The following is a 16155-nucleotide window of genomic DNA, read 5'->3' as shown; positions in this document are numbered from 1 at the left end:
CTGCACATATACATCCAGATGGCCAGAAGCAACTGAAGATCCACAAAAGAAGTGAAAATAGCCTTAACTGATGACATTCCACCATTGTGATTTGTTTCTGCCCCACCCTAACTGATCAATATACTTCGTAATCTCCCGCACCCTTCAGAAGGTTCTTTGTAATTCTCCCCACCCTTGAGAATGTACTTTGTGAGATCCACCCCCTGCCCACAAAACATTGCTCCTAATCCACCGCCTATCCCGAAATCTATAAGAACTAATGATAATCCCACCACCCTTTGCTGACTCTCTTTTTGGACTCAGCCCACCTGCACCCAGGTGAAATAAACAGCCTTGTTGCTCACACAAAGCCTGTTTGGTGGTCTTTTCCTACGGATGTGTGGGACAGTAAATATGATTTTGGGCACACCAACATCTGTATCATTCAGGGTTCCATCAGAGAAACAGTAGTGTTCTCAGGTCAAATCTAATAGTGAACTATATATAACATATGTGTGTGTGCCTGTGTGTGTTTATATTATAAATATATAGGTATCTATACACATACACACTTGTACATATATATATAAAGACATATATATGCCTTAGTCCATTCAGGCTGCTGTAACAAAATACCGCAGACTGGCTAGCTTATCAACAACAGAAATTTATTTCTCACAGTTCTGGAGACTGGGAAGTACAATCAGGTTAAGAGTCTGGTGAGGACCCACTCCCTAGCAGACAGTCATTTTCTCACTCTAACCAAATGTGGCAGAAGGATCACAGGGATCTCCCTCTCTCTCTCCCCCTGTCCGCTCTCTTTGAGAAAGACACTAATCCCCTTCATGAGGACTCCACCTTCATGACTTAGTCACTATCCAAAGGCCCCACCTCCTAATACCATCACCTTGGTGAAGATTTCAACATATGAATTTTGAGGCTACATAAACATTCAGGCCATAGCAATACAAAATTCACTTCTATAATTGTACGGTCTGGGTAAGCAGCAATAAATTCTGTCAGGCAGGCCCTTCAGAAAAGCAAGTGGAAACTCCTGAAACAGCAGATGAAGCAGCTGAGCACTTACGGAATTTTTTTAAATTTTTACATAAATAAGATAAGGTCTTCCTGTGTTTCCCAGGCTGAATTTTAACTCCTGGGCTCAAGTGACCTCCTGCCTCAGCCTCCCAAAGTGCTGGGATTCCAGGCTTGAGTCACCACACCCAGCCAGATGTGATTCCACCACCCCCACCCTCCCAAGATGTGATTTCCACCACCCCCACCCTCCAGGGCAACCTCAGCTTTGCTCTTTAACTGATTGACCTTTAACTGATAGAAAATAACCCACCCAGATTATCCAGGATAATCTCATTTACTGAAAGCCAACTGATTATATAACCCAGTCACATCTACAAAATACCTTCATAGCAACGCCTAGATTCATGTTTTATTGAAAAAATAGGGAGTGTAGAGCAGCCAAGTTGACACATAGATAGCACCATCACAACAATGAAAAGACATGAGTTTCAGAAGAGCCGAGGACAACAAAAAATGCAAAGTAAGGTAAGAACATTCTTATAATGTAGAAACTAATACGGCTAAACTGAAATAATTAAACAAGAATCATATTTAGAAAGGTATTATGAAAAAGACAAAATCACCAAGTAGAATCTGTACTTCCACTTTATCTAATTACTTGAAGTTTCTTTCTACAGGTGTTAAATATTTAACGAGGGGATTAAATTGAAAGCTATTTAAGAAGGGAGCGGGTCACCTTGACCCTATATAAAGCCTGTGTCTTTAGGAGCTGCTCAGTTACTCGCTGATCTCCGTGGAGTCTAGGTCTTCTGCCCAAGATGAATTTAGACGGTACTTCAGGTGGTAAGTTCCCATCAGCTTTTTCTCTGTTCTTTGGGATTGCTACATGCCTTGCTTATTTTTCAGAGTTTGTCAAAGTTTATCGCACAAACATGATTAGAGGTACAGACTGGTAGAGCAGCAGCTGCTTTTTGCTGATAAATTGTGTCAGAACAGCCATGGGTGCTTTGAAGTTGGACTCTTGAATTTGAAATGTAAGATGGCAGCAATGAGTCCCATACAAGGGTCATCTACCTAAAGTTTTAAACATGACAGTTTATGTGGAGGGGAGAACGTATGAACTGTCTAATGCAGCCTACTGAATTTTATTGAGAAACATTCTTTTTCATTAGAAGTACCAGTTCTTGTGTGTCTTATTTCACCTGTTCAATTGTTCCATGAGTTTCACTTTTTTCATTGATTTTTATTAATTTTCCTCCTCCTTACTGCTTCCTCTTTTGGTAATTTTGTACATTTTCTGTAAGTTCTCTCTTTGGAAACTTAGGTCATTGATTATTGTTTTCTAATATATATATTTAAATGTTTATGTACCCAATTTAGCATGACTTTAGCTATATGCCTAAAGTAAAAATACAGAGTCATAATTAACAGGATAGGCACGGTGGCTCATGCCTGTAATCCCAGCACTTTGGGAGGCCGAGGCAGGCAGATCATGAGGTCAGGAGATCGAGACCATCCTGGCTAACACGGCGAAACCCTGTCTCTACTAAAAAATACAAAAAATTAGCTGGGTGTGGTGGCGCCCCAGCTACTCAGGAGGCTGAGGCAGGAGAATGGCGTGAACCCAGGAGGCGGAGCTTGCAGTGAGCTGAGATGCTACCACTGCACTCCAGCCTGGGTGACAGATCGAGACTCCGTCTCAAAAAATAGTAATAATAATAATAACTAACAAAATGGGTAGGCCAGGACAGGAGGATCAGTTGAACCCAGAAGTTGGAGGCCAGCTTGGGCAAGATAATGAGACCTCATTTCTACAAAGAAAAAAAAATAGCCAGGCACAGTGGTGCATACCTGTAGTCCCAGCTACTCCAGAGGCTGAGGCTTAAGAATCGCTTGAACCCAGGAGCGGAGGTTGCATTGACCTGAGACTGCACCACTGCACTCCAATCTGGGTGACAGAGTGAGACTCTGTGTCAAAATAAATTAATTAAACCACAGATTTAAACCCATAAATATATTATTCACGCTATTCTCCCCCTTTTCTGTTCATCAGGCATACTTCAAAAAGAATTCTGGAGAAACAGAATTCAGTATAACCAGAGTCAAAAGGATATCCTCCAATCATGGTTTCAACATGACCCTTTCCCTGATAAAGCTGCCAGAGAACAACTGGCCAAAGAAATTGGGGTTCTAGAATCTAATATTCAGGTAGGCATTAGATTTCTACTTCATTATCTGTCAGAACCATGATAAAGAGAAAGACTAGGCCCAGCGCTTTTGCCAATTCTCTTATATCAGGTATTTTGCTAAGAAACATTTTCCTGTTATACAAAATTAGAAAACAAATAAAATGGCCGGGCACGGTGGCTCACGCCTGTAATCCCAGCACTTTGGGAGGCCGAGGCGGGTGGATCACGAGGTCAGGAGATGGAAACCATCCTGGCTAACATGGTGAAACCCCGTCTCTACTAAAAATACAAAAAAAATTTGCCAGGTGTGGTGGCAGGTGCCTGTAGTCCCAGCTACTCGGGAGGCTGAGGCAGGAGAATGGCATGAACGCGGGAGGGGAGCTTGCAGTGAGCAGAGATCACGCCACTGCACTCCAGCCTAGAAGACAAAGCGAGACTCTGTCTCAAAAAAAAGGAAAAAAAGAAAGCAAATAAAAACAAGGTTGCAGTTTATGTATTTTACCAAAGGTGGAAATATCATTTGTATTCACTAATGGGGAAGGAGAATATACTGGCTCAGTCTCTCCCAATAGGTAATTAAGTCATATTTTGAGATTTAGAGAATATAGGAAATGAAATCACCATGATAATTATGTCCTATATTTTAGTATTAGAATATTCAGATAGATTATTAATATGTAATTACGAGGAAACTGGGGTAAGAATGCATGTGCATTCCCAAGTCTCAGGCTATTTCTTAATTTAATGTCTCAAATGTGATTCATACACATAGTGTTTGAAATAAAATTCCATACTGAATTATTTTAAATAGAATAACTGATATAAAATGAAACTAAGTTAAATCTCTTCAGTTATCAGAAAGATACCTGGACTGGGTAGGGTGACCCACACCTGTAATCCCAACACTTTAAGAGGCGGAGAATGGAAGATCACTTGAGGCCAGGAGTTCAAGACCAGCCTGGACAACATAGTAAAACCCCACCTCTCCAAAAAATGTATTTTAATATGCTGGGTGTGTTGGTCCACACCTGCAGTCCCAGCTACTTGCGGGCTTAGGTGGAAGGATCATTTGAGCCCAGGAGGTCGAGTCTGCAGTAACCCGTGATTGCACCACTGCACTTCAGACTGGCAGACAGAGCAAGACCATGTCTACCAAAAAAAAGAAGATATCTGTGATTCCTTAGCATGGTGGTGTGCACCTGTACTCCCAGCTACTTAGGAGGTTGAGGCAGGAGAATTGTTTGAGCCCAGGCATTCTGTACTATACTGTGCTTGTGTTACGCGGATTGAGTGCCTACAGTAAGTTTGGCATCAATATGGTGACATCCCAAGATCTGGGGACTGCCAGGGTGCCAAAGGAGGAGTGAGCCAGCTCAGGTCAGAAACCCAGCAGATCAAAACTCTCATGCTGATCAGTAGTGGGATCGTGCCTGTGAATAGCCACTGCACTCCAACCTGGACAACATAGCAAGACTTTGTCTCAAATAAAGAAAGAAAGAAAAAGAGATACCTGTAAAGAATATAATTCTATCAGTGAAAATAGTAATTAAACCAATGAAGACCAAGTGAAAATGTGTTTTTAGAGGAAAATAATGAGTTTTGGGTTTTGCATCAAATATATAGTCTCCAACAAGCCATTGGCTATAAGGATCTCAGTCTGAGAGGATATAGGAGAGAAGAAATTTTACTTGTCTCTTCATGTATCTCTACTGGATGTGGGAGGCAAGGATTACTCAAGTCCCAGTAACAAAAGTACATTGTATGGGAATACTGGTAATTGGCTTTGAGAGAGGTACTTGTCCCAGTTGGAATTATGGTGAAAATGGCAAGTTCAGGAAATGATGTAGATGGAGGTTACCTCTGCCATAGTGTTTATACTTTATTCACTTGTTTCCAGTTTCCGTCTGTACTTAAGATTTCTTAACTAAAACTATTCTGATTCATAAATTTAGAGAAGCGATATAACCTTTTAGCATAGGGGTCACCAACATTTTTGGTACCAGAGACCAGTTTTGTGGAAGACAATATTTCCAGAGACAAGGGGGAGTGAGTAATGGTTTCGGGATGAAACTGTTCCACCACCGGTCATCAGGCATTAGCTATTAGTTACATTCTCATAAGGAGCTCATAACCTGGATCCCTCAACTGCACAGTTCACAGTAAGGTTTGTGCTCCTATGACAATCTAACACAGCAGCTGATCTGACAGGAGGCAAAGCTCAGGCAGGTAATGCTCGGTGGCCCTCGGCTCACCTCCTTCCGTGCAGCCCAGTTCCTAACAGGCCACGGACTGTCTGTGGCCCAGGGGTTGAGGACGCCAGCTTTAGCACAATGCCTATGATATGAGTGGTTTGTTGGATATTGGTTGTCATTCAGATGCTAAATGTTCTTAAGAATGATCTAATTATCAAAATAATAACACTTAGAAATCATTAGAAAATATATTGCAATTCTGACTCTAGTAATGAGGAAACAAGCAAAGAGTTCAATTGGTTTTGTTAGTGACAACAGTGACAAAATGAGGTGTATGGCTCCTTAGGAGTCTCCTCATCTATTGTTAACCCCGGGATAAAAATGACTAAGAGGAAATATGGAGGTGTGTTAGCCCAGCTCTTTACTGTGGATAATTCTGCTCTCCTATTTAAAGAAATTTTTCTACAATTAATTCCATATGTATTGCATGTTATGAAATGATATTTCCTATGAAGAAGTGTTGAGGATCAAGAAAAGATATTTAGAAACTGAAGTTCTGCTAGGAGGGAGAGAGAGAGAGAGAGAGCGATCCTTTGAGAGACCTCATAGGGTCTCCTAAATCAAACAAATTTACTTTGGATGCCACAAAAAATGACCATGAAAGAAAGGCTCCTTTGATTTGAAGGGAGATGCATGTGTGGTCCTGAATCGTATGCCAATAGTAGCATCATTCCTAGGATAATGCATTGCCTTTCTCTTGTGGGTATTATTCCAGCCACAGGTAGTCAAATCGGTTTTGTTCAATTGAATTGATATTTGGAATGACATAGACTGAGTTGCATGACTATCACATCTTCGTCTCCTACTTAGGTTTGGTTTAGAAACTACAGAGTAAAACAGAGAAAATTGGATTATAAATGCCTCTCAGAAAAAGATCAAACCCAGGGGCATGACCAGTCCCAGCATCTGACTCAAGGTAAGAATGCTCAATGGGTCCCATTGAGAGTACGTTGTGCCCAAATTCTCCATCAACATCTCTTAGCTCAGAAGCCAGGGATAGCTGGTTCTGGCATCCTGGTGACCAGAGATAGAAACATTATCCTACAATTTTTTTAGGTGAAAGCAAGTTTATTAGAGAACTAAATAAACAAAAGAATGGCTACTGCACAGGCAGAGCGGCCTCCCACAGTTGAATGAGACAGGCAGGTTCTTAACAAGCAAGCTCGGGGCTTTTTATTTTTTTATTTTTTATTTTTGTTTTTTGTTTTGAAATGGAGTCTCACTCTGTTGCCTGAAGTGCAGTGGTATGATCTCAGCTCACTGCAATCTCTGCCTCCCAGATTCAAGTGATTCTCCTGCCTCAGCCTCCCAAGTAGCTGGAACTACAGAGGTGCACCACCACGCCCGGCTAATTTTTTGTATTTTTAGTAGAAACGGGGTTTCACCAGTTGGCCAGGCTGGCCTCGAACTCCTGACCTCAAGTGATCCACTCACCTTTGCCTCCCGAAGTGCTGGGACTACAGGCATAAGCCACTGGGCCCAGCCTAGCTCTGGGCTTTTTGGTCCTGCTGCAGAGCAATGACCTCCTCTTCTGCCACCTCGGGGATTCAGAGAGAGCAAATATGGCCAGCATTATCTTCATGGGTTTGTTTTTCCAGTTTGAGTGTGAAAATTCCCCTAACAGCTTCTATGTTCTCCTTTAGAATTCTTACCAAAAGAAGCCCGACAAAAACAGACATTCATCACATGGACTCAAAAAAACAAACTAGTGCAAGCCTTTGAGAGGAACCCATTCCCTGATATTGCTACCAGGAAGAAACTGGCTGAACAAACAGGCCTGCAGGAATCAAGAATTCAAGTAATTCTATGTCTATGACCCCAACTATGTCCTGCATGTGATACTGCCCCCTGGAGGTGTTACTGAAAAACTTCCAGCTGACTTGGGTTATCAAAGTCATCAAGGGCGATAACGGGGGATGGTAAACGCCTGGCATTGAAAGTCCCATTTTTGTCAAGGAAGAATTTTCAAATCAAATTGCTGTGCACGGATTTGGAATCACTAGCAGAAACTACCCATTTTGAGAATATTGTTAGATTTTCTGCAACCTTGGAAGTGTTGTCATTTTGGCTCAGATAATTCTTTCTTGTGAGGGGCCACCCTGTGCATGGTAGGACATTGGTCAGCGTTCCTGGCCTCTACCATCTGGATACCAGTAAAGCACCTGCCCAGGTTCTCGCCCCCTATTTGTGACAACCAAATAAATCACAGACATAGTCAAATGTTCTCCCGTTGAGGGACAAAATTGGCCCCCACGGAGTACTTTCTTTTACCTAAATTATAGGGATAGTGATTTACCATATGTTAAGTGCTCATGACTGAGGAGGCACGGTCATGGGCTTATGACACACAAACTCTCAAATACATTTATTTGTTGGTCATTAATCAGATGAATACACATGTACACAAACTATGAATTCTTTTTTTGTGGGTTTTTTTTTTTGAGACGGAGTCTCGCTCTGTCGCCCAGGCTGGAGTGCAGTGGCGCAATCTCGGCTCACTGCAAGCTCCGCCTCCCGGGTTCACGCCATTCTCCTGCCTCAGCCTCTCTGAGTAGCTGGGACTACAGGCGCCCGCCACCACGCCCGGCTAATTTTTTGTATTTTTAGTAGAGACGGGGTTTCACCGTGGTCTCGATCTCCTGACCTCGTGATCCTCCCGCCTCGGCCTCCCAAAGTGCTGGGATTTCAAACATGAGCCACCGTGCCCGGCCAAACTATGAATTCTTATGCACACATCCGTGAAGTGGAAAAAAATGTCAACCTGGTCAAGAGATCTTTTTTGCTGATCCATTGTTGCAATTAGAGGGAGAATTCAAGAACACATGCCTTTCCAGTCAGAAATTCAACTCACCTATTCTTAATTGCTGACTGTGTTATAACCTCAATGTATGTATTTGTGTGTTTATGTATATATAAAAACATACACATTACACACACATATATACACACATGAACACATGGACTGGGAGTTAATTTCACGTACAAAATGTATAAGATTTCTTTTTCTCAAATTCACATAAAAAATAAACAAAAGTAATAAAAACAAGTAATAACAAACATATATATAATCATATATAATATATATAGTCATATATATATAATGATATATATATATGATTTCACATACAGTCATCCCTTAGTATCCACGAGGGATTGGTTCCAGGACCTTCTCCCGAATACCAAACTCCAAGGATGCTCAAGTTCCTGTTATAAAATGATGTAGCATTTGAATATAACCTGTGCACATCTCGTGTATTTTAAAACCTCTCTAAATTACTTGTACTACCTAATACAATGTAAATGCTATGTGAATAGTTGTTAAACTGTATTTTTCTTTGTATTATTTTTATTGTTGCATTGTTTTTTTATTTGGGCTTTCTTCTAAATATTTTCAATCCATGGTTGTTTGAATCAGGGTATACAGACAGAACCCATGGATTCAAAGAGCCAACTCTCTCTATAAAATCACCCTGTGATTTGTCCTTAGGTTAATAGCTCCTTTGTTTTACAGAGTATGTGATGCAGTGGTACAATTGCTTATGTCTTATGATGTCATGTCGCCCTTTTTCTCACTTAGATGTGGTTTCAGAAACAAAGATCTCTGTACCTCAAGAAGAGCAGAATGGAGCCCATGAATTTATTGGTAGACGACCCAAACGAGAGACCGGATACACCTGTTGGGTGGCATCCAATCAACCTGTTCCTCCTCACAGACAGCTTTCATTATTTTTCTTCCTCAAATTCTTCCAGCGGGCACCAAACTCTTCTACCTGTTCTTCCTTCAACCCAGGCTCCTTGGGATCCCTTTGGGTTCCATGTGAGCCAAGGACCAAATGTCATGATCATGCAGCCCACACAGGCTGTGCAGGAAGGAGAGAACTCTGATCAGCCTCTGATAATTCCGAATCACCTCCTGACACTGCCAATTCTGATAAAGGACTTAGATACTCCAACTCCCTTCTGGCTCCAATACCAAGAAGAACACCAAAATCACAAAGAACACACTGGCTCGGGAGTACCACAGGTCAAGAGCCATTCTCAGCCTGAACCTGAGCACAGGGAGCAACAACCTCTAAATCTGGGTCAGTTTGACATATCGAACATTTTGCAAAGGTGGGACGAGATCTGCCAGGCTCTGCTTGCAGAATGGGACCCTCTCAAAGGGACACACTGAGACAGACTTGTGGCAGCAGTAGGCACACTCAGCTGAGAACCATGTCTTCCACTTGGCCAATTGCCCCAGCAGTATGTAGAAACCTCAAGCCTTTAGGTGAACTCCTGTAATGCAGAGTTCTTCAGTAAAAGGTACAACTTGGCCGGGCACAGTGGCTCACGCCTATAATCCCAGCACTTTGGGAGGCCAAGGCGGGCAGATCATGAGGTCAGGAGATTGAGACCAGCCTGGCCAACATGGTGAAACCCTGCCTCTACTAAAAATACAAAAATTGGCTGGGCGTGGTGGCGCATGCCTGTAGTCCCAACTACTCCGGAGGCTGAGGCAGGAGAATCGCTTGAACCTGGGAGGCGGAGTTTGCAGTGACCTGAGATCACGCCACTGCACTCCAGCCTGGTGACAGAGTGAGACTCCATTTCAAATAAATAAATAAATACAACTTGGCAATTTCTGACATACAGAAATTGGAAGTGAGGTACAGATGGCTGGATTGGTTACAGCTTGGTGTATGCCTTATTTGAACACAGTGTGAACACTCAGCAGTGTGTGAATGGTTGAAGTATGGCCACTGGAATTGTCCAATACTTAGCTACTGTTACACATATATACTATTAAGTTAGGTTTTCAATTTTGTCTATTAAGCTAGGTTACAGTTCATCCACAAGTACTCAAATATAGAAGTACTGAGTCCTTCTCAGGCCACATTTACTTTGCTTTCACATGGGTAAGCATCCAAGATAGAGTGATTTTAGCCTCCACAAGATGTATGTGGGGTTTACTTTGGTACGATAAAAATATCTTTGAAAAATATTCTTTTTTTTTTTTTTTTTTTGAGGTGGAGTCTCGCTCTGTCGCCCAGGCTGGAGTGCAATGGTGCGATCTCGGCTCACTGCAACCTCTGCGTCCCGGATTCAAGCCATTCTCCTGCCTCAGCCTCCTGAGTTGCTGGGATTATAGGCATGTGCCACCACGCCTGGCCAATTTTTGTATTTTTAGTAGAGACGGGGTTTCATAATGTTGGTCCGGCTGGTCTCAAACTCCTGACCTCGTGATCCGCCCGCCTCAGCCTCCCAAAGTGCTGGGATTACAGGTGTGAGCCACCATGCCCAGCCTTGAAAAATATTACTTGTTTATCTTATCCTTTTGACTTCTGTTCCATTATACAATACTTTCAACTCCACATAAAGGTGTGGAAACAAGGTCAGTACGTATAAATCTAGTTTTACAAAGATACCAGTTTGCACTACTACAAACAGTTGTGCAGTGAACATCCCTACCAGTGTCTGTGTCCATTATGTGAAGGGGTTCTCTAGGGTTTACATGCTGAAGCACAAGTGCCAAAATATTTTGACATCAGTATTTATTGCTAAATTGGCCTCAGCTGAATTTGTTGCTCCTAATATGAGCTGCACCTTCATTAATCTAGGGAATAAAAACACATGCACATGCACACACATTAGTGGAGCAAGCCTACCTGAAAAGATTCTGATACAATTATTTAACAGTGTTGATACCAAAGCGGTGTCATCATCTGGGGTAACACCTAAGGTGCACTGTCCCATGGCCATGGAAAACTAGGATACAGACACACCAGAATGAGGTTAAGAATGGAAGTTTAATAAGCCAAAGAAAGAGAAGAGCTCTCTGTGCAGAGAGCGGTCCTGGAGAAAATGGTTTGCCACTTCCACAGTGAAATGCAGAAGGTTTTATAGATGAGCTTGAGGGGGTGGTGTCTGATTTACATAGGGCACCAAAGATTGGTCAGACCAGATGTGCCATTTGCATAGCACACAAAGAAGCTGGCTACCCCATCCAAATCTTATTATTCAGATGTCTTCTCTACCTGGCCGCCACCATGTTGCCTGCTTTTTTACTGTACACGTAGTAACAAAGAAAAAAGAAAAGAAAGCCTCCATGTTGAACATACCTGGTCTCCAGGTAGCCCTTTTCTATTAGCACAGCTGCTGGCATTTATTCATGCGAGCTTCCAGCTTGTTTATCTATGTCTACAGTTCCATTTTTCAGGCTGCTTTTTGTTAGAAAAGATTTGGGGCTGCTTTTGTTAAAAGGGAAGTCTTGCTGGGGGCTCCTTTTACCCTCCCTATCTGCCTAAATAATTTCTCTCTACCTCCTGTATCAATACCATGCCTAGTTTTATTTTTAAATTGTTCCCCTGGATAATTCCTGTTTGCAGGCAAAGATTAGAGCTCTTAGTATAAATAGTCACTCCTCCCTACTTCCAACACATATGTGGAAGGAGTTCCCCAGGTTACAAAAACAAGTTTTATATTTGTTTTTTTTTCTATTTTGTGTGTTTTTTGGTTTTTGGTTTTGTTTTGAGATAGGGTCTCACTCTGTCACCCAGGCTAGAGTGGAGTGGCACCATCTTGGCTGACTGCAGCCTCAACCTCCCAGGCTCAAGTGATCATCCCACCCCAGTCTCCTGAGTAGCTGTCTCCTGAGTAGCTGGGACTACTAGTGCCACCACACTGAGCTAATTTTTGTATTTTTGGTAGATACAGGTTTTTGCCATGTTGCCCAGGCCAGTCTCGAACTCCTGAGCTCAAGCAATCAACCCACCTCAGCCTCCCACAGTGCTGGGATTACAGGTGTGAGCCACCACACCTGAATGAAGACAGGTCTTTTGAAATACCTTAGTCAGATGAAAAGCAAAAAATAAAAGAATGAATGTCCCAGGCATTTTTTTTTCCTAGCTCACAAATGTGGCAGTTTTTTATTCTGTGATTTTGTTCAGAAATATTGTGAGAACTTCCATATCTAAAGTATGGAAGAGGCTTTGTCACTCTTTCTTTGAAAACTCTTGAAGCATGCTGGGTTAGGCTTAGGTTTATTGTTATTGATGACCCCTGGATGGAGCGAGAAGGTCACGTGTAAGGTAAGCTCATTCTGTTTCGTATTTTTCTTTTTTTTTTTTTGGAGACGGAGTTTTGCTCTTGTCACTCAGGCTGGAGTGCAATGGCGCGATCTTGGCTCACTGCAACCTCCATCTCCCAGGTTCAAGCGATTCTCCTGCCTCAGCCTCCCAAGTAGCTGGGATTACAGGCACCCACCACCACACCCAGCTAATTTTAGTATTTTTAGTAGAGATGGGGTTTCGCCATGTTGCTCTGGCTGGTCTCAAACTCCTGACCTCAGGTGATCCATCTGCCTCGGCCTCCCAAAGTGCTAGGATTACAGGTGTCAGCCACCGTGCCTGGCCTGTTTTGTATTTTTCAAATCTTGCCCCACCACTATATTTGTCCTGGAGGCAAAATCAACAGCAAAGAGCAACCAGAGTAACAATGGCCCAACCATAAAAACTTTGGGATGAAAGGTTCACTGGAAAGCTTTGATGGGAATGAGCTCTATCTCAGGGACCTGGGAGTAGCCCCAGAACTTGGCGTGTGGTATGAAGGTAACCTCAGTGGCGCACCACTGTTTGATGCTCTAGGCCAAGACTTCCAAATATTTTTTCTTCCGTTAATTTTTGTTCCCTCCTCTTTCTCTGAAAACCCAGTTTCCCACCACCACTTGTTGAAAAGATTATTATTTCCCCACATTGATTATTTTGACACCTTTGTTGAAAATAAGTTGCCTGGAAATGTGAGGGCTTATTTCTAAACTCTCAATGCAATACCATTGATATTATATATAATATTATAATATTACGTATACATAATTACATATAATATCAATGTGCTGGGCACGGTGGCTCACACCTGTAATCCCAGCACTTTGGGAGGCCAACGCGGGCAGATCATGAGGTCAAAAGTTCGAGACCAGCCTGACCAATATGGTGAAATCCCATCTCTTTTTTTTTTTCTTTTGAGATGGAGTCTCACTCTGTCACCCAAGCTGGAGCGCAGTGGCGCAATCTCGGCTCACTGCAAGCTCCACCTCCCGGATTCACGCCATTCTCCTGCCTCAGCCTCCCGAGTAGCTGGGACTACAGGCGCCCGCCACCACGCCTGGCTAATTTTTTGTATTTTTGGTAGAGACGGGGTTTCACTGTGTTAGCTAGGATGGTCTCCATCTCCTGACCTCTTGATCCACCCGCCTCGGCCAAAGTTCTGGGATTACAGGTGTGAGCCACCGCGACCGCAAAGTACAGATTTTGCACTTCTTTTGTTAAAGTTATTCATAAGTATTTTAGTCTTTTTGATGGAATTTTTCTTTTCTTTTATCTTTTTTTTTTTTTTTTTTTTTTAAGACGAGATCTCTGTGTCACCCAGGCTGGAGTGCAGTGGCACAATCTCAACTCACTGCAACCTCTGCCTCCCATGCTCAAGTGATCCTCCAACCTCAGCCTCCCAAGTACCTGGGACCACAGGCACACACCATTGCATCCAGCTAATTTTTTGTATTTTTGGTAGAGACAGGGTTTTGCCATGTTGCCCAGGCTGATCTCAAACTCCTGAGCTCAAGCCATTCGACCCCCCTTGGCCTCTCAAATTGCTGGGATTACAGTTGTGAGCCACAGGTAGGATGTTCTAATCTTGCCTTGTGCCTTTCTGCCCCAGACCTAGAATCAGCCATTTACTAAGAAAACTCTGGTTTCTTTTAATAGGAATTGGTATTATCGAACTATAGTTTAGGCCCTAGGTGTGCTGGTTGCTAGGGGGGTTTAATGGCTTCTGGAACTTTCAGGTAGACAGCTAGGAAATTATTTTTAAGTGATGAAATTAAACTGATATCTCCAAGTCAGACTTTTTTTTTTATTTTATTTATTTATTTTTTTTGTTTTTGAGACAGGGTCTCACTCCCTCTCCCAGCCTACAGTGCAGTGGCAGGATCACCATTCACTGCAGCCTCCACCTCCCAGGCTAAAGGAAACTTCCCACCTCAGCCTCCCAAGTAGCTGGGACCACAGGCATGTGCCACCATGCCCAGCTAATTTTTATATTTTTTGTAGAGAAGAGGTTTCAACATGATGCCCAGGCTGGTCTCAAACTCCTGAGCCCAAGTGATCTGCCCGCCTGGTCCTCCCAAAGTGGTGGGATTACAGGCATGAGCCACCACACCTGGCCTCCAAATCAGAATTGATTACACAAGGTCACAAGGTTCCCTTTTTCTTTTTTTTTTTTTTTTTTTTTTGAGACAAGGTCTTACTCCATCATCCCCAGCTGGAGTGCAGTGGCACGTGCATGGCTCACTGCAGCCTCAACTTCCTGGGCTCAAGCAAACACCTCAGCCTCAGGAGTAGCTAGGAATACAGGCACATGCCACCACACATGCTAATTTGTTTTTTGTTTTTGTTTTTGTGTTTTGAGACTGAGGTCTCATTTTGTTGCCCAGGCTGGTCTGGAAGTCCTGGCATCAAGCAGTCTGCCCACATCAGCCTCCCAAAGTGCTGGGATTAGCTGGGTGTGGTGGCTCACGCCTGTAATCCCAACACTTTGGGTGGCCAAGGCAAGAGGATTGCTTGATCCTATGAGTGGAGTTCAAAACCAGCCTGGTCAACATGGTGAAGGCCTGTCTCTACTAAAAATTCAAAAATTATCCGGGCATATTGCAAGCTTTTAGTCCTACTTGGGAGGTTGAGTTGGTAAGATCACTTGAGCCCAGGAGGTCAAGGGTGCAATGACCCATGATTGCACCATTGCACTACAGCTTGGGTGGACGGAGTGAGTCTCTATCTCAAAAACAAAACAAAACAAAAAATTATAAATGCTGGGATTACAGTTGTGAGCCACTCCACCCGGCATACACAAGATTCTTTCTTAACTTTCCTACTGTATATTTGTGGCCCCTTCTCTTACAGTGAATGCCCTGGTTCAATTTATATTCACTTGCTCTGTCCTACAATACATGCGAAATTATTTTGAAATTGTAAACCAATGCCAATCAAGGAAATTTTTTTTTTTTTGAGATGGAGTCTCACTCTGTATCCCAGGCAGGAGTGCAATGGTGCAATCTCGGCTCACTACAATCTCTGCCTCCCAGGTTCAAGCAATTCTGCCTCAGCCACCCAAGTAGCTGGGATTACAGGCACCCGTCACCATGACCAGCTAATTTTTTTTTCTCTTTATTTTTAGTAGAGACAGGGTTTCACCATGTTGGCCAGGCTGGTTTCAAACTCTTGACCTCAAGTGATCCGCCCACCTCAGGCTCCCAAAGTGCTGGGATTACAGGTGTGAGCCACCACACCCTTTGGATTAATGAGTTTTTGAGCATGTCCCAGGTGACAGCATGGCTCGCCCCATTCTAGCCACATCCTTGCCCTTTATTAGCACACAAAAGCCATCCTTACATGGCTGCAAGCCCCCCTGATTTGGCTTCCATTTACGGTCTCACCTTCTCTCCTCTCTGTTTTTCAATCACACTTTGTACTCCATTCTTAGTCTCTTCCTTGCTATTTCTAGAACATTCTAGTCTTTCTCAGGGCTTGGGGCTTTTGCATCAGTGTTTAACACCAGCTACTTCATTCATAAATATTTGTTTTAATTTACCCATTTAAAAAATATTTATTGTGTTTCTATTTGGGGTTTTTTGTTTTCAAGCAGCCTACGTTGTGCTTTAAAGT

At 42.9% G+C, this 16155-nt stretch overlaps 1 protein-coding gene across 3 annotated transcripts; it reads left to right on the top strand.

The window, feature by feature from the left end:
* The first annotated feature begins 1336 nt into the window (after positions 1-1336).
* Positions 1337-9668, top strand: DUXB (double homeobox B). Of its 3 annotated transcripts, XM_030819077.1 has the most exons (5): positions 1337-1860; positions 3071-3225; positions 6269-6374; positions 7102-7256; positions 9036-9668. In XM_030819077.1, exons 1-5 carry the CDS (start codon positions 1836-1838, stop codon positions 9630-9632), a joined length of 1038 nt encoding a protein of 345 aa, XP_030674937.1. In that variant the 5' UTR covers positions 1337-1835; the 3' UTR covers positions 9633-9668. The 3 variants fall into 3 exon arrangements, with proteins under 3 accessions (XP_030674937.1, XP_030674944.1, XP_030674941.1); XM_030819084.1 differs by lacking the exon at positions 3071-3225; XM_030819081.1 differs by lacking the exons at positions 3071-3225; positions 6269-6374.
* The last annotated feature ends 6487 nt before the right edge of the window (positions 9669-16155 follow it).

The sequence above is a fragment of the Nomascus leucogenys genome, chromosome 2 (assembly GCF_006542625.1).
Source record: "Nomascus leucogenys isolate Asia chromosome 2, Asia_NLE_v1, whole genome shotgun sequence".
NCBI classification, from domain to species: domain Eukaryota; kingdom Metazoa; phylum Chordata; class Mammalia; order Primates; family Hylobatidae; genus Nomascus; species Nomascus leucogenys.
Note: the sequence above shows the minus strand (reverse complement) of the source record. Positions and strands in the feature narration are given on the sequence as shown.

What these genes read in the sequence shown, in the direction of transcription:
- DUXB (XM_030819077.1), top strand. Translation starts at nt 1,836, where the DNA reads ATGAATTTAGACGGTACTTCAGGTG. An exon ending in TTCTAGAATCTAATATTCAG is followed by an intron (nt 3,226 to 6,268) that starts GTAGGCATTAGA and finishes TCTCCTACTTAG; the next exon opens with GTTTGGTTTAGAAACTACAG. An exon ending in TGCAGGAATCAAGAATTCAA is followed by an intron (nt 7,257 to 9,035) that starts GTAATTCTATGT and finishes TTTCTCACTTAG; the next exon opens with ATGTGGTTTCAGAAACAAAG.